This window comes from Musa acuminata, chromosome BXJ2-5 (genome assembly GCF_036884655.1).
Source record: "Musa acuminata AAA Group cultivar baxijiao chromosome BXJ2-5, Cavendish_Baxijiao_AAA, whole genome shotgun sequence".
Lineage (NCBI taxonomy): Eukaryota > Viridiplantae > Streptophyta > Magnoliopsida > Zingiberales > Musaceae > Musa > Musa acuminata.
In genome coordinates, this window is record NC_088342.1 from 13789917 (window position 1) to 13813985 (window position 24069).

General features: G+C 38.3%; 6 protein-coding genes across 7 annotated transcripts; 2 read left to right on the forward strand and 4 right to left on the reverse strand.

Annotated features, from left to right (window-relative positions):
• The first annotated feature begins 835 nt into the window (after nucleotides 1-835).
• Nucleotides 836-2227, forward strand: LOC103985294 (NEP1-interacting protein 1). The gene is given in 6 exon segments (XM_065107372.1): nucleotides 836-913; nucleotides 1137-1315; nucleotides 1654-1746; nucleotides 1840-1977; nucleotides 1979-2011; nucleotides 2102-2227. Coding segments are annotated over 6 exon segments (618 nt in total). The 5' UTR covers nucleotides 836-864.
• A 679-nt stretch (nucleotides 2228-2906) lies between these two features.
• On the reverse strand, nucleotides 2907-9427 carry LOC135612540 (L10-interacting MYB domain-containing protein-like). Of its 2 annotated transcripts, XR_010486993.1 has the most exons (5): nucleotides 9269-9427; nucleotides 7887-8258; nucleotides 7211-7791; nucleotides 5211-5334; nucleotides 2907-5125 (listed from the first exon to the last, which is right to left on the reverse strand). XR_010486993.1 is itself a non-coding variant. In XM_065108947.1 (3 exons), exons 2-3 carry the CDS (start codon nucleotides 8256-8258, stop codon nucleotides 7222-7224), a joined length of 942 nt encoding a protein of 313 aa, XP_064965019.1. In that variant the 5' UTR covers nucleotides 9269-9427; the 3' UTR covers nucleotides 7027-7221. The 2 variants fall into 2 exon arrangements, 1 of the variants encoding a protein (XP_064965019.1); XM_065108947.1 differs by lacking the exons at nucleotides 2907-5125; nucleotides 5211-5334 and having other exon boundaries at nucleotides 7027-7791.
• A 12-nt stretch (nucleotides 9428-9439) lies between these two features.
• Nucleotides 9440-11031, reverse strand: LOC135612539 (type III polyketide synthase B-like). Its single transcript, XM_065108946.1, has 2 exons — nucleotides 10816-11031; nucleotides 9440-10716 (listed from the first exon to the last, which is right to left on the reverse strand). The coding sequence occupies exons 1-2, from the start codon at nucleotides 10991-10993 to the stop codon at nucleotides 9713-9715; spliced, it is 1182 nt and encodes a 393-aa protein (XP_064965018.1). The 5' UTR covers nucleotides 10994-11031; the 3' UTR covers nucleotides 9440-9712.
• A 1294-nt stretch (nucleotides 11032-12325) lies between these two features.
• LOC135611719 (protein FD-like) lies at nucleotides 12326-13695 on the forward strand. The gene is made up of 3 exons (XM_065107373.1): nucleotides 12326-13131; nucleotides 13216-13293; nucleotides 13400-13695. The coding sequence occupies exons 1-3, from the start codon at nucleotides 12472-12474 to the stop codon at nucleotides 13469-13471; spliced, it is 810 nt and encodes a 269-aa protein (XP_064963445.1). The 5' UTR covers nucleotides 12326-12471; the 3' UTR covers nucleotides 13472-13695.
• A 3025-nt stretch (nucleotides 13696-16720) lies between these two features.
• On the reverse strand, nucleotides 16721-19013 carry LOC103985285 (uncharacterized). The gene is made up of 4 exons (XM_009402940.2): nucleotides 18796-19013; nucleotides 18651-18705; nucleotides 17336-17429; nucleotides 16721-16823 (listed from the first exon to the last, which is right to left on the reverse strand). The coding sequence occupies exons 1-4, from the start codon at nucleotides 18909-18911 to the stop codon at nucleotides 16789-16791; spliced, it is 300 nt and encodes a 99-aa protein (XP_009401215.2). The 5' UTR covers nucleotides 18912-19013; the 3' UTR covers nucleotides 16721-16788.
• A 709-nt stretch (nucleotides 19014-19722) lies between these two features.
• LOC135611720 (phytosulfokine receptor 1-like) lies at nucleotides 19723-21740 on the reverse strand. Its single transcript, XM_065107374.1, has 2 exons — nucleotides 20216-21740; nucleotides 19723-20137 (listed from the first exon to the last, which is right to left on the reverse strand). Exons 1-2 carry the CDS (start codon nucleotides 21595-21597, stop codon nucleotides 19858-19860), a joined length of 1662 nt encoding a protein of 553 aa, XP_064963446.1. The 5' UTR covers nucleotides 21598-21740; the 3' UTR covers nucleotides 19723-19857.
• Nucleotides 21741-24069: the final 2329 nt, after the last annotated feature.

Consider the following 24069-nt stretch of genomic DNA (forward strand, 5'->3'; position numbering starts at 1 on the left):
TAAGCTATTTTCTGGAAGTGGAAGCAACATTTACATCTTCAGTCCTTTTTCTATCACAAAAAAAGTATGTTCAAAATTTATTATCAAAGACAAATATGTAGGATGCAAAAAAGATTATAACTCCCCTCTCTACTAGTGAATCACTCAAATTATGTGATGGAAGCCCTGTTATGGACTCTACTCAATACCGACAAGTACTTGGCTCCTTATAATAATTAGCTCTCACCTATCCAGATATCTCATTTGCAATCAATAAATTATCACAATTCATGCATCAGCCATCTACTACGCATTGGTCTATAATCAAATGAATTTTATAGTATCCTAAAGGAACTCTCAATCATGGTCTCTTCCTCCGCAAACACTACCCACTTCATCTCCATGGCTTTGTCGATGTTGATTGAGTAGGGAACTTTGATGATAGAATATTCACATCATGGTATATTATCTTCCTTGAAGCTAATTTAATCAGTTGGAGTTCCAAAAAGCAAAACACAGGCACATAGTCTATAACTAAAGCTGAATACCATGTCATCACCACTGTTATTGCAAAACTCAATTGAGTCATGAATCTGCTCAAGGAACTTAAGTTGGAGCTACCTACCTATGCACCAATCCAGTGTTCTACTCATGCATGAAACACATTGCCATCGACTTCCAATTCATACGAGATCAAGTTGTTAGACATCAACTACGTATTAGTCACGTACATACGGTTGATCAACTAGCAGACTCATTCACGAAGCCTCTCACATGCAAACTATTTTCATTGTATCGGGCCAAGATCAATATTTTTGACAGAAGCTCAATCTTACGAGGGCATGATAGCAGATAACCGGGGGATACAGCTGCACGTTTTCTCGTATGTTTGGCAGAGTAGTTTGTGCCATAGTCACCTGTGTCTTTTCGATAGGTTTGTTGTTTGTGTTGTGATCCTGTCCCCCATTCATGTTTCCTTTGTTTCTTACTCTTTTGACACTGTCATCGCTACTTGTTCCGTGTCCACTGCTGGTCTCTACATGACCTGGTTATCTCATCAATAGTGTAAACTCTTAGAGTAGAAATCAAGATATATTCTCTTTGATTGTCAATATACTTGCAGTGAACTGAAGAATGCTTCTTCCTTTCTTGCGTAGTTGGTTCTGTGGTAGGGGCCATCACTGGAGCTCTGATAGGCCTAGCGACCGAGAGCGGTTTGCTGCGAGGAGCTGGAATTGGAGCTACTTCTGGGGCTGTCTTCTCCATTGAAGTAGTCGAATCATCTCTCGATCTATGGAACTCCAGGGAATCAGGGATCTGGAGCATTCTCTACGTGGTAAGTCTGAATGACACTCGAGTGACACTACTCACAAGAACCAATCAACTCGAATAACTCTTCGTTTTCAAGTGAACTCTAACTTTACTGTTGCAGCTGGATATAATTGTTAGCATACTAAATTGCTGAGATGTTACTTTTTAGTCCGTAGATGTCCCGTAGGTGAGAGCAAATGGTTTAGGATAAATTATTAAAAGAATTTCTCCCATCAATATTATCTTCTAAGGAATCCTACTTTAACTGAACTTCTTTTTTATTGGTCAATAACTATTATCAGAATAGAATTCAATCATATCTATAATATATCTTAATTTAATATATCTTACTTAATTAAATAGGATCATATAATCTAATAGTAATCTCCGATCTCTTCAATGGAAACCGATCAAGAAAAGGTTGGAACAACAGTGCAGAGTGCAATCCAGAGTCAGGTATCTTGATATATCTGAGCTGCAGATATCATACATAGACACTGAAACTGGCCCTCCGAGGTGGTTTATCCAATACATGACCTTGGAATGCAGATGAGTGCTCTCAGTTTCCACTTCATGGAGAGTGCTGATTTCTTCGAGATCGGCGGGGGCGTCAGAGGACTGTCGATCGATGCAGTGGAGAAACTTCCGAAGGTTAAGATTGCTGCTGAAGACAATGTCGACGCTGCAGGGGGATAAAATCTGCTGCTCGGTCTGTCTGCAGGTGGATTCTGCTGCTGGTCGAAAGTGTTATATCATACTTGAAGCTCGAGAGCTGCAGTGGTGATTAACACTGGAATCACTGCGGTTTCAGGACTTCCAAACTGGAGAAATGGTGAGGAAGTTGCCCAACTGTCAGCATATGTTCCAGTCGCCATGCATTGATAGCTGCTGGCTCGTCAGGAATGGCTCTTGTCCGCTGTGTAGGAGAGACATATAGACGCACCCCTTTCCTCCGTAAATCCAAGTTGAAGTATATATAAACTTTCCTCGACCTTTTTATTTTTCTTATCTGTAGCTACATGCTTCTTTACTTGGCCTTGATCCTTGTGGAATATGCAATCGAATCTTTTTTCTCCAGTCCAATTTAGTTTATAACGAGGAAAACTGCAAACGTGAGAGAGAAGAGTATCAGTCATACATTGCATTTGCTCCGAGGTTGTAGAACTGTGACCTGCTTCATTGGAGTTTGAGCATTTTTCATCAGAATTGCTTGAAGTTTCAGAAATTCCATCAAGTTTTTCCAGCTCGGTAAATTTCTTCGTTGATGAATAGATCATTTGGTTAACAAAGGAGATATAAGCTACTTGGATTGGTGCATATTAATACTTCATAATTGGCAGACAGATCAACCTTCTAACATCAGTTTTACATATCATTAACAGGGTACAAGTCTGGCTAACCGGTACTTTTGCCTGTGAGAATCCCCTTTTGATTGATTGATCTGTACTGGGTTTTCAACCACAGTCCTGAGCATTAACCAAAGTCATTTCCGTAGAAATCCGGATCTTCAAATTTGGATTTGGATTTACAGACAAAGTGCAGCTCTTTAATGCACATGGTACAGCATGACTATATGCAATCTGAGAGTTGGTACAACAGATTGATTTATATGCTCATACTTCTCAAAGTCCATGAGATTTAATTGTTTAATGAGAACATTTCACTGTATAACAATAAAACATTGACTAGTTACCAAGCATATATAAAACCATCACAATATCCTTCCATGTCTCAGTCCTCTAGTGTCGTTTTCAAGGTGAAAAGCTTTTCTTCCAGGTCTCTCGAGTTGCTTCGAGCCACTCACTCCTGTCTTTGGTGTCGAGTAAAACCATCTTCCATTGAAATAAATGATTTCTTCACTTCTGCTACTGGTTGAATTCCACCAGTGGACTCAAACAATTTCAAGCACAAGTCTTCTTGATGGTAAAAGAATTAGCTACAATCATGCTTTAAACATAATAAGGATGATAATCTCAATTTCCAGTCAGATCCACCCAACCCTCAAGGGTGGATGTCATTACAATGCAGCTGTATGCCTCATTGGAAACATTCATTGAAATAGAGGATCTTAACTCACACTACAATGCTTAAACTTGAGACTTACGTTTAAAGTTTGAACCAACCAAGAGCTGAAGGATGGTAATGGGGCTTTAATTCTTGACATCCTAAGGAACAAATTTTCTTCTTTGACTGAACATGAACAAAGAACTGGATCCAGCAAGCTCTCTTTAACCTGATTCATGACAACAATAAAACCATCATATTATGTATGTTAGCCCATTGATCTAATTGACATGAAGCCCTCAAGTGCATAAGGTCCCTGTTTTGAAGACTGATAAATGGCTTTCACCATAATGAATCAGGGAATGTATCTCCATAAATAATGATTAAGCACTTCAAAATCATGATTAGTTATACTAGAGGCTATAAGCTCAAATATTATATAAAAAAAAAAAGCAGTTCAAGTTATTATTTATATCATCATCCTTTACAGTTTAGATTAAAGTTGGGTAGACACTGTTAGACAAGCTCTGATTCATTTTAAGAGCAAATAACCCATAACTAAATTCAAGATTGCAAAGCATGATAATATACAAGGGCCCGTTTACTTCACATGGATGAAACCAAGTGCCAAAAACCTGCATGAGACCAATATAACATCAGGCAAAGTTGTGAGTTCCATATAACCTACAAAATTAATACATCAAAATATAACAGAGCTTCTTATCAACTTGAGGGGATCTGAAGTACTAAAACCTGATAAAATCAAAATCGAATTATCTCAGCAGTAGGTCTCAATTAAAATTAGCTCACTTGGTCTTTTTGTTTTGTTTCTTGTTTTCATGATAGAGCAAATAAATGTTCAGATGCTTTCAGGTATAGTGATTTCAGTAGACAACAACTATTCAAACAGCAAGTTCTGCAAATTTCAGTTGTAGGCAACAAGAATTGCAATTCTACTTGGTAGTATACAAGTGAATATTTTTTCGTATGGCACTTGCTACAAATTAAATAAATCTGCAAACCAACAATAAACGAACCCTGCAAAACTGTCAAAATGAAATCTACACATCCATCAAAAGCAAAAAAAAAATAAAAGGTCGAAAGAGAATTATTTAATGAGCAACAAAGAAGATATTACTAATGCAACAAACTAAAGACACAAACTCAACAATTCCATAGGAGAATCCGTGTTTGTGGTCTCATCCTCTATATCTGCTGCAAGTTGAGTGCAGGCTCTGCAGCAAAATCAGGGGTGGCAGCACTAGGGAATGTGATTTAAGTAGCCACACAAACCAGCTCTAAACTTCTAAATGGTTCATCCATCATCGCATCCTGCCTCAGATCAGAGCAATTACAACAACTGCAGATGTCCAAACCTGAAATGTAGCACAAAAGTAAGAAACGAGTTCCACTTGTAAGGCAAGTAATAGCATATAGGCTAATAATAATCACCCCAAAAATGGTAGGTTCTAGAAGCATTAAGGTATTTCTGTAAAACCAGGAATCTGTATCAACTAAACCAAGTAGCACAATCTGTAAGGTCAACACAAGAAAATTTTGATCATGAACACATTAGCATATACAGGAGATTGCATTAAGCTTATATAGGTAGTCTTGTATTTCCATCTAAAAGAACAAGAAAAGAAAAATATTGCATTGATAAGACACTCCACAGACACTGGTAGCACAAATTTTAATTGCTCAGTGATGATTGTCCATGAAATTTAAAAAAGTGAACAGCTTGTTATCTTGCCTGGAAGAATATTGCACACTCCTTTAGAATTACTTCAACTAGGAGCAAACTCACTAAGCCGCCGGTAGCTGCTTTTAACTTTGGCAAACAAAAGATGTCGTTCAGAAAAAGAAAAGTTTATATTGCAACAGGAACAACTTGCAATCGAAGGAATTAAACTTACCTGAAGGAGATAAATGAGGGGCTTAAGAGGTCCCATCTCTTCGTGAGAATAGAAAAGTCATACACATTGATTTTATTTGGTAGCTTCTTTTAACACTGGATTCCATGTGAACCAGTAAAATTGGCTGCATTGAAACAAAAAAGATGACAAACTCAAAGGAAAAGTTAGTGGTCTAGCCTAAAATCCAACAGCATTACCCAACTCCAAGAAATTATTTCACGCCACAAGTGTTTTCCAATTTTGTTTGAAAGAGTCGGCACATACTTTTGATGGAAGTGCAAGACTATGATCCATCAAAATGCCTAATTCCAATACTTTGTTACCAAATGGACATTTGGATACTTGAGTTATTTTGCAAGTTTAGTCAAGTTTGTTTTACTCCAATAGTCTGTCACCAATGGACATTTAGACACTTCTACAAGCCAGCTTGTCCAATAAATCTTGACATATGCAAGGTTAGAAAATTAAGAGCCAGATGGACATAAGCTGACACTGAAACCACCAGAAAAATATCAGTACGTACAATATACACAGACGAAAAAAAAAGAAGAAGACCAATGAACAAGCGATGTGCTAAAGAAGGGTAAGCCAAACCTTCTTCAGAGAATATTTGTAACATGGTACACGAAGACAACTAAACCAAATCTTGAACTATTTGAATACATGAAAAAATTTGAAGGGAAAAAAAGGTATTCTCATTAGATCCAACAGTCTTTTATATTGGACATTTGTTCATTTTCTATTGTTGCTAATTTCCACTTTATATATTAATTTTTGTTTCGAATTAATCTAAAGCATTTAGCTTCTAAGATTAACTATATATGTCTTATTAGATTTTGTACTTACAAACTCTCATTAACTAATAAATTTTACCAATAAATATATTAGTTTGTCTAAATTATTTTATTAACAAACCATTTTTAATCTTAAATATACCTAATAAATAAATCTATTATGAGTTGCAAGTAGGCAACAGCTCAATGGTGACATTTTGTAGCCTCCCATTCTTCACACAAAATGGAATTTTGCAGGTCAATCCCAAAACATTAAAAAAGAAAAAAGCCTTTGCTACAGTGGAGTTACTCTTTGGAGTTATCTTCAGAAAGGGATAGTGTTCATGACTAAATAATTACTCAGAAGGGCCTCATCAAAGTATAGGAGAACAGTTACTCCTTTCCAGGCTGCATAATACATGAGGATGGTTTCAACTTTCAAGGTTAGCAACATGGTTTAGCTAAATTTTTTCCACTACAAATATTTTCTCATCCACCAAAAAGAGGCTTAGATTCATTTAAGAGGCTACATTTATTATACCTCAAGTTGATAAAAACATGTTCAACCATTACAAAGGAGCCAAGATAACCTGGATGTCCCATGTAGTTTTTTCGTACATTGGAGATAGCCATATGGTAAAACTCTTCTAACTCATCATTTGAGTCATAATCAAACTCAAGAAATGCCCCTAAAACATTGTTCCCAAGTAAAATGTCCAATGCATGACAGTTAATCAGAAAAAAAGAAATTAAGGAAAAATTAAATTCAACTAATGATGTATAACCAAGGAAATAAGAGCTGAAGTAAAGAAAAAAAGGAAAAAAGAAAAGGATACCGCAACAATATTCATAATTCTAGAATCTACATTTTCTGTAGTAATCATAGCATAAGTAAACTAATTGTATATCTAAAAACATTATTGGTTTTACAATCAAAGTAGTTCATATCAACATTTAATGATGACAACAAATAGTATGAGGTAATCAGTAACGCAAATAGCTATATTTGCCAAGACAATTTATGAAACAGAAACAATAGCATGGAATTCATGATAAAGCATATAAAGAAACATTAAAGATTATTTTTAGTCACATTCTCAATATAAATCTACAATTCAAGATCCACAAGTTCATGCCATAGAGTTAAGCCACACTAGTTGCACTATCCATAGCTCAAAACTCAAAAGAGAAGAGATAGAAAATAGAAGCTAATGACAAAATGGCTACCACATCCACCATTATTTTATATTTAACACCCAATCTTTTTTCCTATCCTCTGTCATCTGCAGAAATAGCTCCATCCACATATAATCTTCATGAAACCGCTCAACTGCCTTGGAGTATGCTACTCCATCTATGCCCTCTAGGGCATTCAGTGCTTGCATGCTTTCTACAATAAGTTTCTTGATAGTGGATCCAGTCTCAGAAGTTGACTTTGATGGTGAGGGAGTAACTGTCATTTTTCTCTCAGTTGTATCAGACTTTTTCTTTGAATTTTCACCTGGAGAAGTCAAACTACTAGTCTGGAGAGTGGAAAAACTATTTCTTTTTCCCCGACGAGAGCTTGATGGGTTGAAAGATTGGCTTCGTATGGGAACTGCAGACAGCACACCTGTACCACCAGATTGCTCATTAAATGATGCCTCTAAGCTCATCCCATCAATCTCCTCTCTATCATCAGTGTCCAGGGGATTATTGTTCGAAATATGTTGACAGAAATCGGATGCCGTTGTGTCTCCATAAATCACACACAATTTGTTAAACAAAGGGCATCCCTTCTTACGGAATCTCTTTGCAGACTTGTACACCTACATTGAGTCGCCATGCACCACCTTATTCACTTAATAAAACTAACTGGTAACGAATGAAAGTAAACCTGTTCGCCCCTGGAGAGCAAATTTACCTTATACAGGCGTTCCCACACCTCATCTGTCGCAGAAACAGAGTCTGTCACTGGGTTCCAGCGAACCCCTGTCTCCTTCATTAGGTTAGCAAAGTCCTTTTGTCGGGTTCTTAGTTGGTTGAACTTATTTCTGAGTTGTGTGTAAGTGTAGTTCCTTTTTGTTTGTGTGTTGAGAGTTTCCTCAATGGCACGCCATGCAGGCTTTGAAAAAGTTGTTGATGTTCTATTGCCTTTGTTAACTTCTGCCTCCATGATGTAGATGAACCTTTCTTCGATCTCATCTGGCCACACACTAACATTGAAACCACCCTCATCAACTATATCAGTATCATTCTCCTCCCCTTGAAAATCGCTTCCAGTAAAATCAGCCATCTAAAGAAAGAATAATAAACATATGCGTAAAACCTTGTACATGGTTATATAAAAACTACATCCACCAGAAAAATCAATAAATACAACAAATACACAGTAACACAATCTCAAGTAATGCACAATAAATTGACTTGTTTTTCGTAGAAAGAAATTTAAAACATATAATATGGAAAAGGAAATCAATAGTACTTGTATGACTCCGTTTTATCATAACAACCAGTGTCGAAAAAGTGATCTTCATCTTGGTGCTTTACTTGAAAGTTTTTATACAAGTAGTCTGGTCTACAGATAATTCATAACTAAAAACGTAAAAATAAAAAAGAGAAACAACTTCTCTAAACAAATCCTCCTCATACGAGTCTCTCTGTATCTATCAGCACCCCATGGAAAACTACGTTAGTCTCATTTATATGATAAACAAAATAGTCTAAGTAAATTCACAAGAAGTTGGTTGTTTAGTGATTCTTCATACAAATCTTCACTCAATGATATGTGTTTCTCCCAATGATTCTTTCGTAGATGTGCACAATAATTTTTGTAGCCTCAACAATAGAATTCCAGCAAAAAAAAAGCTAAAAACAAAATCTTTATTTACCATAGAACAATTTTGTGGCACCAAAATAAGACCACATATGAACAATGGATTTGTACCAACGACACATGAACAATGCCTACTGAAATAAATGCCAGGTCTCCAGCTTGTGAAAATATTTAGGCTTCAAAAGCAAAAATATGAGATTAAAGGAGCAATTCACACGACGTGTTACATTCTACAAGCGTTCGACAACCCAATCGAAACAAGAACAGAAACAAAAAATAATAACGAAGTGTTTGGTCAGAAATTAATCACAGGGTGGGGGCAACATCCTCTCAGGACCAAAAGCAAGAGGCGTAAATATTCGCCAACACCTAAAAACACAACCCAATCCTCGATCTCACAAACAATTGACGAATATTGCGGCATATCAGACGAACAACAGAGGAACAGAGAAGAGGAAGGCGGGTGGTACCACCGAGGAGAACGGCGAGGGGACGATCCCAACGTAGGCGATCGCCGAAGGCGAAGGCGAGGGCGGAAGGCGACGGAGGGAGCTGTGTTTCCTAGGGCATCGTTTTCGTTTTGTGTTTTTTTGCTTTTAGAAACAAAAACTTGAAAACCGATGCACGGAACATGTTTGGTAACGCTTTTCTCGACTTTTTATTGGAACTACTCCGAAACGTTGCAAACAAGAAAGAAACCCACGGGCTCACAGCCCGCGGCCCGTTAATTACAGTTACGGCCCATTAAATTAAGGAGTCATCGTGTCCTCCTCTTCCCCGCTAAAGATGACATATAATAGACGCGCAAGAAATGTCATGTCATAGTTACCTGTTATTGCTTGGAAGAGTATTAGAGAGACACTTGTGCGAGTTCTTGATCTCTACGTAAAACCTAGACAGAATTAGGGTTTGTCTCAGACCATCAGGTTCCTTGCTAGGATTCCCTCGAATGTAATACCAGGGCCAAAAGCCAGTATCAGACCCCATTCACAGTCGCTTTCCCCGCTCTCCTTCTTCTTCCTGCTCTCCTCAATGATGTTCTCGAGGACATATATGATTGTGTTGCTACTGGCGTTCCCGTAGTCTCTCAGTGCCTGCCTACTTGCGTTGAGCTTGTCAGGACACAACCGCAGCTTGCTCTCCACCTTGTTCAGTATTGCAGGTCCCCCAGGATGCATTGCCCAGAACATGTCGTTATAGTTAACGTCATGGCTCTCTCCTCTTGCACCTTCCATCGCCAGCTTCTTGCAGAACGCCTCGACATGATCCTCTATAACCAGCGGCAGCTCCCTCCCCAGAAAAAAGCTGATCCCTTCCTCGGTGAGCTCACCCTGGATGGTCTTGTCGGTGTCTGGTAAGTACTGCTGGATGGCTGAGCTCAGCTCAAACATGGGGGTCTCCGTGCCAGGAATGGGATCTGTACCAAGGACAACGGCCCCTGCTCCATCTCCGAAGAGTGCGGCGCCGACGAGATCATAAGGACGGTGAGGGTTCGGCGGTCGGAAACCGACGATGGTAGTCTCGGAGGTGGCGAGCAGCACTCGGCTTCCTGGGTTGTTCTCCGCGATGTCCTTGGCAACGCGGAGTCCAGCGACGCCCCCGGAGCATCCAGCGAAGGAGATCATGACACGGGAGACAGAGGGATTGAGACGGAGGGCACGGGCGAGGTGGAGGTCGCCCGAGGGGAAGCGAGCTTCGCTGGAGGAGACGTAGACGAGGTGGGTGATGGCGGCGAACGGCCTCCCCCATGCCTTCACGCAGGATCGCGAGGCTTCGATAGCCATCTCGGTGACTGCTTCGTGGGAGATCTCCAGCCGCTGCCTCAGCGTGGGCTGGCCATCTCTTGCTAGCTCAGGGTGGTTCTCGAGAATCTCGTCGCACATCACCAGGTACCTTGTTTTGACTGTAGTTGTCTTGCCTGCACAACAAGAAGCTTATCAAATCTGCTGTGGGTATCGAAATGGCTTTGTACAAAGCTGAAGGAAGCTCGCAGGAAGAAGAAGAGCTTAGGAGTTACAAAGTCGAGTGAGCTTCTTCTTGAGATCAGGATCAGTGCAGTTAGTGTTCCTGAAGTAGCCGTCGACGAGGAGATCCTGCATCACTAGTTGCTTAGGGAAGGCTTTTCCAAGAGCAAGAATATTGGTGGCTTTCCCTCGCTTGATGCTAAAGGATTCGGCACCTCCAAAGCTCCCCATGGTTTTTGTTGAAGGGAGGAGACGAAGGAGTCCTTGGCTTGCAATGCTATGGAAGTGAAGTGGGAACAAGCGGCAGCTGGTGTTGGAGTTATAAGCACTATATTTAGAGGCTCGAGTAATATGCTATTATTACATGATCTTGGCGTTGACAGTTTGGGGGTAAATGAAGTTGGTGTTTAGTTGGGGAATAATGCATGCATGAAGAGGAGTTTATAGTTAAGCAGTAGGATTGGGGTTGGTTATGTATCTAAACCGTAACCACGAGTGAGTGCAACCACTTCTTTAGATTCCTTGTCACGTAGAGAGAGAAGTATAACTATCTAAAGCTTATCCTTCCTAGGCATCTCTATCATGTCAAGTCACGATTTAAGGAACGATTTAAATTCGACAAGCTGACAAGGCTAACTTTGTCTTGACCTAAGGCGTGAACAGTTGTTGACATACATCGGCCGTTTCCTCGAAATAAGTCATGATTCGAGTCAGAATATGAATAATATAATGTCTCAGTTGTCCATCAAAATTGTTCATCCTACGTTCAATGTTCTTAAAATAAGAGAGTAATTTGTCAAAAAAATGCATATATATATATATATATATAACAAAATAATAGGATAACGAATAAAATGTAAAATACGTCTATATTTCTAGATAAATCAAATTGGATCGTAGACCGGTTTTCCATCCAACCAATTAAACCACGGATGCAGCCTGGTTTTGATAAGCTTGTCCAGTGTGATTAAGATTGAGATGTCATAGGATGACAAAGTTCGTGGAAGGGATATTTGATAAGAGTGATGGGCGCATCAGAATCGTCACCCTTCGTTCGTCTATTATTGCCCTCAACATCAGCCATCCTTTTTGCTCTATTCTTGGGAATATATTCTTTTCCGATACAGTACAGTATAAACACTACAGAGAGCAGTCACATCCTCAGAGGAGTTATCTTACTGTTTGGCCACTTATGGCCGGCGGTTCTCGTTGCCCCACCGCAACATATACTTCACCCGTCACCTCTCCTTTCATATCATGTCGACCCTCGAACCATCAAGACAAAGGCACCTGCCCTCACTGCTCCGCTCGGTCCTCTCTGTACCACGCTATAATAGAAGCAAAGAAATGAAGGAAGAAAAGCAAAAATAAAAAACACATACAAATCCATAAGGGTTCTTGGGAAGCAGTGTGAATTCCATTGGGTTTTTGAAGTCACAGGTAGCCTTTTATGTATAACTTGTTTGAAGTTGTCTGGAACACTGTGAATCGCTGGCACGTGTACATGCATGGGTTACCTTCGTACGACGAATGACTTTATTTTGGTTGGGAGGAGATAGTGAGTTGTTTGTAGGCGAAGAAAATGCATTGGCACCCGATTCATCATGGCAGCGCCTCTGTTATCACATCATTGCCACAGGTAGGGAAGCTTGTCTTCTCCTTGCACCAGTGTATCTCTTTTCCTCTTCCTGCATACTTCGTCGCTTGTCATGCGGCTCTTGGAGCATGACAACCACCACAAGAAGAACAGCCGCGCCGACCATAAGAGTAGCAGTAGCAACATCGTGTCGTCCTCTTCTTCCTCAAAGTCCTCCCCTTCCTCGAATCCCTCCGTCCTCATCCCACCTACAATAAGGAGGAGGACCGTGGAGGAGGTGTGGAACGACATAAGTCTCACCACCCTCCACCACGAGAGGCTCCTAATACCTTTAGATCATCAAAGCTACCACCACCATCACCCAGCCTCGTCACCTTCCTTCAAGGGCATGATTTTACAGGACTTCCTCGCTGGACCACTGAACAGGCCCCGCACCATCTCGCCCCACGCCGTTGAGGAGCTACCGCTGCTGCCTCCTCCACTCTCTCCCACCCTCCCTCAGACCGCCCTCAGCTTGAACTCCGGGATGGAGTTCGAGTATCTGAGGCCTCATGCCGATTCCCACTCCAATAGTAGTTCGAATGGCCAGAACGCCTGCTTCATCCCCTTTGCAATCTCCGGTGCGATAGACGGTCCACCATCTCCCACCGCGCTCTTCTCGTTCTGCTCCAAGAACAGGTTGCCGGAGAACTCCGTCGTCGGTACAGATCGTTACCGTAGGAGAATGATCAAGAACCGGGAATCTGCCGCCAGATCACGCGCAAGGAAACAGGTTGGCGTGTCCCTTCTCTCTCTCTCTCTCTCTCTCTCTAAGTCTTTGGTCTTCTAGCATAAAAGATTATGGACTTGGTTATAGGCTTACACCAATGAGCTAGAGTTGGAGGTCTCCCGTCTGAAGGAGGAGAACGCCAAACTGAAGAAGCAATACGAAGAGGTAATCAAATCCTTATTTAAGTTCTTCTCACAATTACACTCCATTCATTATAGGTGTTCCAAGTGTTTCTTGCGTCTCTTTTTCGTGTTGTTTGCACTGTGGGCAGCTTCGTTCCGCAATGGCTGCCCAACAACTCAAAAGCAACACACTCCAAAGGAGCTCCACCGCGCCATTTTGAGGAAGAATGTCGGAAAGAAAGGAGGAGCGCACATTTAGCAGCAGCAGAGAGTCCTCTCGCCACGCTTTCATCAAAATCTTTCCTTCACTGCTAAGTCATGCCCTCCCCTTTCCATTTCCCTGAAACAAAACAGTCAGTCGTATTATGCTAGTGCCTGTGCAGAAATAGTATGTAACCCATATTGTCATCCTGAACTCGAGCATTCGATGAGGAGCCTGTCTGCCTGCCCCTCCTCTCTCTCGCTCACGGTTTATGTAGGACTAGTTGTGGTACGCATCGAACCCAATGATGTGGTTGATGGTGATTGATATAGATGGGAACAGGGATTAAATTGGTGCTGACTCGTTGGGAGTGGTGTGGGCTGCCCCTCCAAGAAAGGGGTAAAAAAATTTATTATGAATGATATGATGAGATCATTTCTTGAAATAATATATATTTATATTTTTAAAAAAAAATATTTTTTAGTTATATAGCTAAATTATATATATTAGTAATTTAATTTTTAAAAATTATAATATGTAAGGAATGTAAATTAAAATATTACTTGAGATGTTATGGTATGAAGGCCGGGTAGAGGAGGTTGATATCAGTTTCAATTGTGTTGGTATTTTTGTTTAGTAGACTTAACTAATTAAAGTGTGTGAGATGGAAATTTTGAATAGTATATTACATGAAAATGAATAAATTAAAGTTTGATATTCATCTTTTATATCGATCATAATTTTAAAATAAGTAAAGACTGATAATTTCATATTTATATTTGAGAGGTGTATATTTAATTAACTAATATACTAAAATAATATAAAATTTAAAATTATCAAAAGATGTGATTGAAATAAGGCTTCAAATATCAATGTAAATAATTTTAAATAGTTTATAATAAGATATAGATGATGTTTCAAAATGTGACCCATGACTTTTAGTATTTAAGGCAAACATCACAATAAATTATATTTTTATTTGATTTAAAATTTAAAAGTGAGTAATGAGAAATTAGTTATTATTGAATGGAGGATGACAGATAACCAAGCCAATGATGCACATTAAACATTAATTGGAGTAATAACTAAAGTAAGAGTGATTTGCTAAGTGATTTGTAAAGTTAACGGTGTCATGTTGTCTTTATTCATATCCTTTACAAGAAATAAATAAAAAAGAACTAAATAGAAGTGTTATTGTTTATAAAATTAAGAGACAATTAATGTTCCCACTATTATGATGTGCATATAAAAAATTATCCGGTGTAAAAATATTCTATATAACTTAAGTATTTGTGAAACTAGTCTGAGTGATAGAAGTGCTATTATCGTCCAAATAATGATGTATTTATTTCTCCATTAGTATGAATAGATAAATTCTACATATTATATATAATATGATGAGAAGTACCAGAGTTGATAATTCAATTATGTGGATGAATAGTCGAAGTAATCATGATGTTTACTTTAGGCCAATTTGGTATGACCGGAAGGTTGAGTCAAGATCAATAAACTTTTGTTATGTATCCTATTTTATCATAGAGTTGTTAGATGATTTTTTGTTGATTATTAATATTAGATGCTAGAGTTGGCAAATGACTTTTTATCACAGTGGTTATTATAGTTGAAGTTATTTCTCAAGTTATTTTAGTTAAAGTTATTACCATAGTTGACGAGTTGATAATATAATGAAAGATAATGACTTTGTATGTTATGTATTCAGGAGGCATCTTGTTTAATCATTTATTGGAGTTTTTATTGCTTTAATTGCTCTTTCCTTTAGATATTTGATTGAATTGAATTGTGATAATTGATCTTATCTTTTTTTTTTCTTATTTTAGATATATTTCATGATCAATCAAGTTATCACAAAATTCTTCAAATGACAATGGTAAGTCATGTGCCTAAATTATTATTATTAGTTCTTTATATTCGTCTATGAGCCATTGAGAGTACGAACTATAAATTCTTCATTATTCATGACCTAATAAAGTTAAGTCATCTATAATAACTTTTAAATTTAGATTATTTTTATCAAAATAAATAAAAGACTTAGTATGCTGAGTGTAAGGATGATTAGTGAATATGGTTTGTAACTTAGACTATGTTTCTATTGTAGTGTTGTATAAAAAGATTAATGATGCTATAAAGCTAGTAATTTTAAGGCTTGAATGGCTTATTGAATAAGCCTATCTTGATAGAACCATAATTTATGATTAGGATTTGCCATTAAGATTGACTATTTTGTTATTTCAATATTTTCGGGTGAGCAATTGAGAGAGTCATTGACATAATCTGGAAGATCATATTTCTATAGAAGGTTAGTAAATTGTATTCGTTAGGATGTAGATTAAATCACCGTTGTATTAAGGTAGATTAAATCAAATCAATATCAAGAGCAAAATCTTAACGCTCAAGAGGTGTCATCGAAGTAAAAGTTTTGGTGGTCAGAAGAGAAGCCATCGAAGTAGATCTCACAAGTAGTTGGAAGAGAGTGCATGCCGAAGTAGCAGTGGACAATAGCAGATTTAGGGAGGGGCCAATGATATGCAATATCGTCGTAGGTTACAACAAAGAACATGCTATCGGTCATGAGTTAGAGAAAAGGGAGTGTCGCCTATAATGGGAGAAGGTGGTCGATGGAGAGGAGAAGACATGGGTGAGGGAGTAATGAGACACCCTAATCAATGAGCAATAATAGTGAGCAGATATGCTATAGAGCATATCTGTTGTTGCAGCGAAGACAGTGACGTAACAAGGGGATTAAGAATAATCAAGAAGTGATAGACAATGTTATAGAGATTATGATCGTTGGATCTACATATGTGGAAAATAGAAGATAACTTTACAGCAGAGAGAGGATGGCTACGAGGGAAGATAGTAGTTCAAGGAGAGAAGGCAAAATAGTTATGATATAATGAAAATTTTATTGTGAAAAAAATAATGATATCATTTGAGATAATATATATATATATATATATATATATTTGTACAGATTTTTAAAATTATTTAATTATATGTTTAAGTCATGCATATATATATATATATATATATATATATATATATATATATATATATATATATATATATATATATAATGCTTATTGTTTCTTAAATCATATATTGATTGGAGGTTAAAATATAAAAAATATAACATTAATATTTCATATTTATTTCTATCAGAGAGGACGTTGTCCTTTGCATCACATTCGCTGACAGATTGATTTAACTTAATCATCTCAACATGCCGCAGGCAAGACGAAGGACACCATCCAAGAACTCTTCCTTCGAACTACATATGCAAAATTCTAAATGCAGTAATACAATTGGGAATATGTCTCACTGGATTCTCAGTTGTCTCTCTCGCCTGGAACCTGAAATCGATGGTCCGCAATGCATTAGATTCCAAAGAATTAAAATCCATCAGATGTTGAATCCACAAGCATGCATATACTTGAGCCAGTCCAATGCATGATAAAGGAGGATCAACATTATAAATCGCCATGAGCTAAATATAGACAAATAAAACATTTTATGGAAAAGAAAGAAAAAGGCTAAGCAACGTAAAAGGATGACTTCCCATTCTACAAACAAGTGCAAGAACTTTATTTATATCATGCACCGACAGAAGAATCATATGGACTTTTCTGAACCCATTGGCCAAAATCACTAGCAAGAAGATCACATAAAAAGAATTTCTATTTTGGCTCTAAGTCAATTCTTTTAGTCAAGATATGCCCAAAACAAACGGACAGTTTCAAATAGTTGTATCTTTCACATACTCAGATGAAAAAAGAACCCAAATCTAATGCTGCTAAAGTCCTAACAACTCTCAAAATCATTGCTTTCTGCAAACTTGCACAGTTTGATGTTCATCAACTTTCACCTTTGGCAATACATGAATCATCAACTTTCAATTTGATTTGATCCTCCAGCAACTTGCCGTCCTTTGGCACCAAACAAGGGATTCCATTGACGATCTAAATAAAGCACCAAAAGCAAGATCAGATAGTCATGAGTACATAAGATCTGATATAAGCAGTGACATGCATGATCTAGCACAAAAGTAAATGACAGAAGCAGAAATATAGGAACTTGAGAAAGTCTACAACTTTCCCTTTTTCCTTGACTCTTACAAACAAGTTCAAATTTCAAACTCCCACAGGATATTGCCAATATTATGCATATTTCAGCCACTTATATCAGGGTTTTCTGAAGGGATCGAGCATAGCCAAAAAGAAAAAAAAGAAAGAAAGAAAAACACTATTTAAAGCTAAAAAACTAGGAAATATATCATGATAATGACCCTGAAGTTTCTACAGCTAAATCCATATGATTTTCTGTACCATGTCATTGACCTTTTACCTTAATACTCTTCCAATGTTTTTCCCCAAAGCAAGAATTGGTTCATAACCAGGTTTTAACATGAAGTCATGATAACTTCTTAGAGATATCACAACTACGGAAATGGATTTTAGACGATGACAGACGGATGAACATTGGAATAATAAGTTTGACTACAACAAGTTGAAGTAGAAACTATGAGATGAAAATCTTTGTGCAGAAGTGACAATTCAATTAATCAAGGTAAAACTCTAAAGAAAGTCTAATCTATGTATGACAAACCATTAATTTCTCTTTCTGGAAATCTTAATAACGTGAAAGTCCAGTCAAAAAAGTTGGTGCCTCGAGAATCAAGTATCTGAATTCTGAACCTATACTAATGCAATAAATTATACAACTTCAATTATCCATAGTCTAGAATTTGTTTCCAACCATACGACAGCCTCTACCGGTGCAAGAGCCTAGATGACCTGCATCCTCCCCAACAGTTGTCCTCCCCTACCGCCCACATGCTCGGCCGAGAGGTTCCATGTTCCATCCAGACAATAGTATCTCAGGGGCCATAGAGGACATGGCTTGTCTCGGCCCCAATATCACGTTGGTTGTTTTGGGATCGAATTATCTCTCTGTCCGTTATGAAAGGAGTTATGAACGTATTTAGCTTTCTACAGAGAACTATTGTCTTTCTAGCTACAACTCATATTGCAGAGAAGATAAACTAGCTAGGTGCTGCAAAGACACAGCAGAAGATAAGCACCAAAATGCATCAGTGGTCTTTTTCTCCTTTCTTCTTCTGAATCGAACATCAGAGAATTGTAGGGTGATTAGAGGAGAGGGAAAAGATAATCGAGACTCACCGGAAACGAAACACCGACGGCATCGCTGACCAGGGACCGGGAATCTGGACAATGCCTGGAATGGAAGAGCAAAACTTGGAGAAATGAATGAAGCAATTGCATGGGTAGAGCCGAAACAATCTTCTTCTGGTGGAGGGAAAAGAACCTGAGGGGCTGCTTGGAGAGAGGGCAGACCAAGATTTCGGAAAGCACCGTGAGGAGTGCATTGCCGCCACCTCCGCCGCCGTCCTTGAAAAGGAGAACACGGGATACCCTCACCATTCCGCCACCACAATCCGCCCCAAATTTGGTCGCTCGTGCTATCGCCCGTGGCTGTTCGGAGCAGGACGACGTACAAATTGGGCAGGCAGGCCGAAGCCCATTCCAGCTCAAAGATTGAACTGCTTCAACATTTAAGATCCGATCCGATATGATCGGATTTTTTTCGATTTATCGTCAATTGTATTAAATGTTATTTTTATTGTCACGGTGGGGATGGATAGAGCACTCCCCATTCATTCACATATCCGTTCCCGCTTAGTTTATATTATTATATAATATAATATATATTTATTAAAAATAATATGAATAAAAAAATATACGAGAATTGAATATCATTCATTATATTTGATTGTATTTATATTTATATTTATAAATATTATTTTTATTATTTATTATTTATTATTTTATTAATTAATTTAATAATAATTTTATTTTATTTTTTTAAAAAATAAAAAATTAAATTAATTAAGAGAATATGAAAACCCGTGGGTTCTTTACCCCAGTGGGATTCCCCGTGCCTGCCCCCCATCCTATTTAAATGAGAAATGAGATAGCACGTGAACTCACAAGAACTACATGTAGGTGAAGCTGAGGATTTAGGACCACATTGCCTCTTTAATCTATTTGGGACAAGCAGTCTAATCCCAGTCTGGCTCACCAAATTGGACTGGGGTTGGGCACAATTCCTTATTATGTTTAATGTCTTTATGTGTCAGTTAGTTAGGCCCAATTAGGACTATTGAGAGCCAGCATTTTAGAATAATGTTCTGCTTATCATTTTATGTGGTTTGCAGTTTAAGGATATCTGCTATTCTTTATTTAAATCTCTTGTACTGCATTTTGTACAACAGTCCCAACCCAATGTACGTTTTGTGACATTGCATCCATGGAAATCGAACAAGGCTTTTAACATGGTTGGTAGCTTGCCCTTTCAATTTTCTTCTTCTTAATCATACTCGTAGTTCTGATCCCACCAGCACATTAAAAGGTAAAGCGTGGGCAGAAAACCGACTATCAATCCAACTGCAAATGGAACTCCAAAGAAGACGAATTTGTCTTCGTCGTAATCATCATCGTCTTCCTTGTGGTTTGCTCCACTCAGAGTTGAGTTGCAGAAAAGCATGGAATTACTGTAGAGGCCGGGATTTCCTTCGAAACTTGAACAGGGGAAGCTCGAGAACTGACCTCCACTTGGAATTACTCCTTGCAAATGATTGTAAGCTACACTGAAGAAAGACATAAAAGTAAGCCCAGCGAGAGAAGGCGGAATGCTTCCTGACAAATCGTTGTAAGACAAGTCCAACCTCTCCAAGTTGACCATGCTTGATAGCTGCTCAGGAATAGAACCTGAGAAGTTGTTCCAGCTTAAATCCAACAGATGAAGATACTTCAAATTCCCAAACTCTTTCCAAATTGATCCATTCAATCTGTTATGACTCAAGTCCAATGCTGGTGGGAAATGCGTGTAACTGTTGTAGATGAATGCCGCATCGATCGGCTTACTTCTATACCAGTAAAACAATGGCGTCTCAGGGGAAGAATCGTCATCCTGCAGGAGGGTTACCCCTGAAGTCAAACTCTTCAGTTCTGTCAAGGAGACTGGGATCTCCCCATAGTACGAGTTGTTTGACAAGATCAAGCGAAAGAGATGATCAAAACCTCCGAACCACGACGGTATCTCTCCGCTCAGATGATTAGATGATAGATCCACACCTCTAAGCTCTCTGCAATTTCTTAACCACGAGGGGATTGAACCTGTCAAACCACAGTTTCCCACGGTGAGAGAACGTAGGTTTGGAAACCCTCGGATTCCGTGCCCCGGCATTTCTTCACCTTGGAAGTTTTGGGCCAAACCAAGCACTGTCAAGTTATGGCACTCTTGGAGAACTTGCAGTGCCTCCGAAATATTTGAGAGACTATTTCCATTCAGATTCAGGTAGGAGAGGGATCGAAGGTTGCTAAACTTCTTGGGAACCTGTCCACTTAATTTGTTGAGAGACAAATTCAAGATGTTCAATGCCTTGCAAGAAAAGAGAACCTCCGGGATGAGCCCTTGTAATCTATTGTATCCAAGGTTGAGCGTGGTAAGACGGACTAATCGTCCGAAGTCGAGGTCGATGCTACCGCCGAGAGAATTGTTCCATAGATCAAGAGACGTAAGCATCGAACACAAGGACAACGACGCGGGCAATCGACCCACAAAACCATTGGATTTAGCTGAGAAAACCTCGAGGTTTTGCAGGCCGTGAAACACGTCAGGAATGTTCCCGGTGAATCTGTTGTCAGAGACATCCAAATGGTGGAGGCTTGTGAGGTTTGCTATACCCAGTGGCAGCTTGCCTGACAAGCGGTTTCTGCCTAGATCGAGCACCTTCAAGAGCTTCAGGTGGAACAGCTCCGGCGGGATGGGGCCTCGGAATGAATTGTAGGAGAGGTTGAGGAAGCTCAGCTTGTCCAAAACAGCCATGGACGTCGATAGAACCCCTTCAAGACCCTTCCCGGATAAATCAAGACCGACGACTCTCGTGACACTGAGCACGCTAGAATTGGTAGAGGACGAAGAGGAGATCGGGGAAGAAGAGAATAGAGCACAATAGACTCCTGGCCAACTGCAACAGTTGGTGTAAATTAGCATCGGCAAGCGGCCAGTCGTGGATTTGGGTGACGAGGCTGCGTGATAAACCATACAATGCTCCGAGATCGTTTGGGTTACAGCTATGGCTGTAGGAGCCGTAAGCACCGGTATTCTGCATGTAGAAGAGGAATAGTAGTAAGAGAATAGAGTCGTAGTAAGGATAGGTTGAAGATGCCTTCCTCATGAGACTCAGATAACAGTGGAATGGAATGGCAAGGATGGAGCGAGTTCGGAAGAAGAGTTATATAAGTCATAAAATCTGACAAAACGTGGTTTGACTGCTTCTTTTCTTCTTATAAGACGGAAGGAAAGTCCTCTTATTTACAAATGGACAATGAAAAAGGTCAGCAAGATAACAGGTTGGGGCGTTCCTCCCAAGCGCATAAAAAAATATGTTAGATGTGCTTGATTTCTTCACGTCTTTTTCTTTGAATAGAAGTCTATTGTTATTTTTTAAAAAACATAATCTATTGTTGATTCAAATATCTTTGAAGCCTTCACTTGATGGGAATGACACGATTTTATATTCTGCTTCATATCATCTGATTGAACTATACAAAAAGTCTACATAAAATACTTCTCAAATAGAGATGGCAGAATCCACATGCCATTGAAAAGATGATTGGACTAGAATAGGGAAGATGAAAAATTGACCTCCACTTGGAATTAGTCCTTATGGTTTTGGCAAACTCTCAAACGGAGTTCTTTATTTATTTTTCATTGAAAATTATTTTAATGAGTTTCATGGATCTAAGTTCTTAATAGTTGAGGGTAAACTATACTTATCTTCATTTCTAAAAAAAATAAAACCCTCTTACAATCAATGATATCCATCTTATAGCTCTCTATAATATTATTTATAACTTTTGAGTCCCTGCTATTTATATTAAACCCCTCTTAGGTAGTCTTATCAATAAAAAAACAATCTATTTTGAGCCATAATAATATTACTATTATCCAGGAATATCCTGTTCAATTCTGAATTCTGATGACAAGAATCCCCTAAACCTAACTAAAATTGATTTATAAAATTTTTTTGATTCTCTTTCCTGGTCTACCCTTTCTAGAATCCAAACTTTCCCTTACCTTTCATCAATTAGATCTTGGCCTATGTTGTCTCTGTAAATTGAACTATCAACTGAATAACTATTCTTCCAATTGGTTTAAAGGCTATCGAGGCATCTGGTAGGGACACCTAATTTCTCTTATTTGTTCGTAATTATCCAAACTCCTTTTTATACTTTTCGATAAGTATGTTGAAAGAAACAAGATTAGGTCTTCAACTATTAAAAACGTTGGGATCTCTCATCTATTTATGTAGATGATATCTTGATAACTATTAAGGCCACCACTAATTCTTACATGAACATATCCAATGTTATATTCCAACCTTATGTGCCTTAACATTAACAAGAGTAAATTTATATATTTTTTCAAGCAAGATAAGATTGATGTTAAACATAGAGTTTTTAACTCCCTCAAATTTACTAAGGAATCTAGGTAACATTGTCACGACTAAATCCCTTATATTCAAAACCAAATCATTAAGAAATTTCTCAGTGGGATCAAGTTAAGTTAGAAAAGTGACCTTGATTAATTTAATCCTAAACTCTATCCCCCTCCACTCCACCGTTGTTAGTTGTTAGACCACCAACAAATTTGCCAACTTTATTTTTAAGAATAATAAGTTCTTTTTTCAACAAATTTGCCAACTTTATTTTTAAGAATAATAAGTTCTTTTTTTGGGTGACTCTCTCTCTCTTATAGAGAGATCAGGTTCCTTTGTCAAAAATAATTAACAACATTATCCACTGTGTTAAGAAAGGTCTTAAAAGGATTATTAAGTATTGTCGGAGTATTAGGTTTAGTGAGGACCCTTGGCTTTTTAACAAACCCCCTAGCAAATGACATATATTTTTTAATTATGAGGAGATCAATAATATTCTATGTATTAATGACTCGCCGATGAACATATCCTATTGACTTGCATTTTTCATTCTTTTCTAGTAGGTAAGATTATAGATATACAGTTATCCCCTGAGTCCAATGATAGATAGTTGGGTTTAGAATCCACAACTTCAAGAGTTAGTGGCTTCTATGAGCATCTATTGGTCGTTAAGGGATAGATATATAGAGTATGATAGAGATTGGGATGGTTAAAAGATTGTTTGAAATCTGAGTGTTCTACTTAGGATCAAAATCTTTCTATTGAAACTCTTATGGGGGCAATTGTCTACTTCATTATGACTTTCTAATATTCAATGAAATGTTGATCGGTGTTTTGTTTGTCACATTCGGTTATACTCTGTTAAACATATTCTCCTTTCCTATAGCTTTGCTAGAGCATATTGGGACATGCTTCAATCCAAACTCAGTTTTGGATTCTTTTTCATGCGTAAGTGGTTCAATGTGATTAGTCATGGGAAGAAGAAGAATGGGGTAGATTTGCTTATGCTAGAATCAGTTCTGATATTGTCACCTCCTCTTGGTTCTACGGAAGAACATGAATGCTTTTAAGTTCAG

What these genes read in the sequence shown, in the direction of transcription:
- LOC135612540 (XM_065108947.1), bottom strand. Translation starts at nt 8,258, where the DNA reads ATGGCTGATTTTACTGGAAGCGATTTTCAAGGGGAGGAGAATGATACT. An exon ending in TGTGGGAACGCCTGTATAAG is followed by an intron (nt 7,792 to 7,886) that starts GTAAATTTGCTC and finishes GACTCAATGTAG; the next exon opens with GTGTACAAGTCTGCAAAGAG.
- LOC135612539 (XM_065108946.1), bottom strand. Translation starts at nt 10,993, where the DNA reads ATGGGGAGCTTTGGAGGTGCCGAATCCTTTAGCATCAAGCGAGGGAAA. An exon ending in GAAGAAGCTCACTCGACTTT is followed by an intron (nt 10,717 to 10,815) that starts GTAACTCCTAAG and finishes CTTGTTGTGCAG; the next exon opens with GCAAGACAACTACAGTCAAA.
- LOC135611719 (XM_065107373.1), top strand. Translation starts at nt 12,472, where the DNA reads ATGCGGCTCTTGGAGCATGACAACCACCACAAGAAGAACAGCCGCGCC. An exon ending in GATCACGCGCAAGGAAACAG is followed by an intron (nt 13,132 to 13,215) that starts GTTGGCGTGTCC and finishes ACTTGGTTATAG; the next exon opens with GCTTACACCAATGAGCTAGA. An exon ending in TGAAGAAGCAATACGAAGAG is followed by an intron (nt 13,294 to 13,399) that starts GTAATCAAATCC and finishes CACTGTGGGCAG; the next exon opens with CTTCGTTCCGCAATGGCTGC.
- LOC103985285 (XM_009402940.2), bottom strand. Translation starts at nt 18,911, where the DNA reads ATGGTGAGGGTATCCCGTGTTCTCCTTTTCAAGGACGGCGGCGGAGGT. An exon ending in CTCTCCAAGCAGCCCCTCAG is followed by an intron (nt 18,706 to 18,795) that starts GTTCTTTTCCCT and finishes CTTCCATTCCAG; the next exon opens with GCATTGTCCAGATTCCCGGT. An exon ending in CCGTCGGTGTTTCGTTTCCG is followed by an intron (nt 17,430 to 18,650) that starts GTGAGTCTCGAT and finishes TGCTTTATTTAG; the next exon opens with ATCGTCAATGGAATCCCTTG.
- LOC135611720 (XM_065107374.1), bottom strand. Translation starts at nt 21,597, where the DNA reads ATGGTTTATCACGCAGCCTCGTCACCCAAATCCACGACTGGCCGCTTG. An exon ending in AGCATGGTCAACTTGGAGAG is followed by an intron (nt 20,138 to 20,215) that starts GTTGGACTTGTC and finishes GTCTTTCTTCAG; the next exon opens with TGTAGCTTACAATCATTTGC.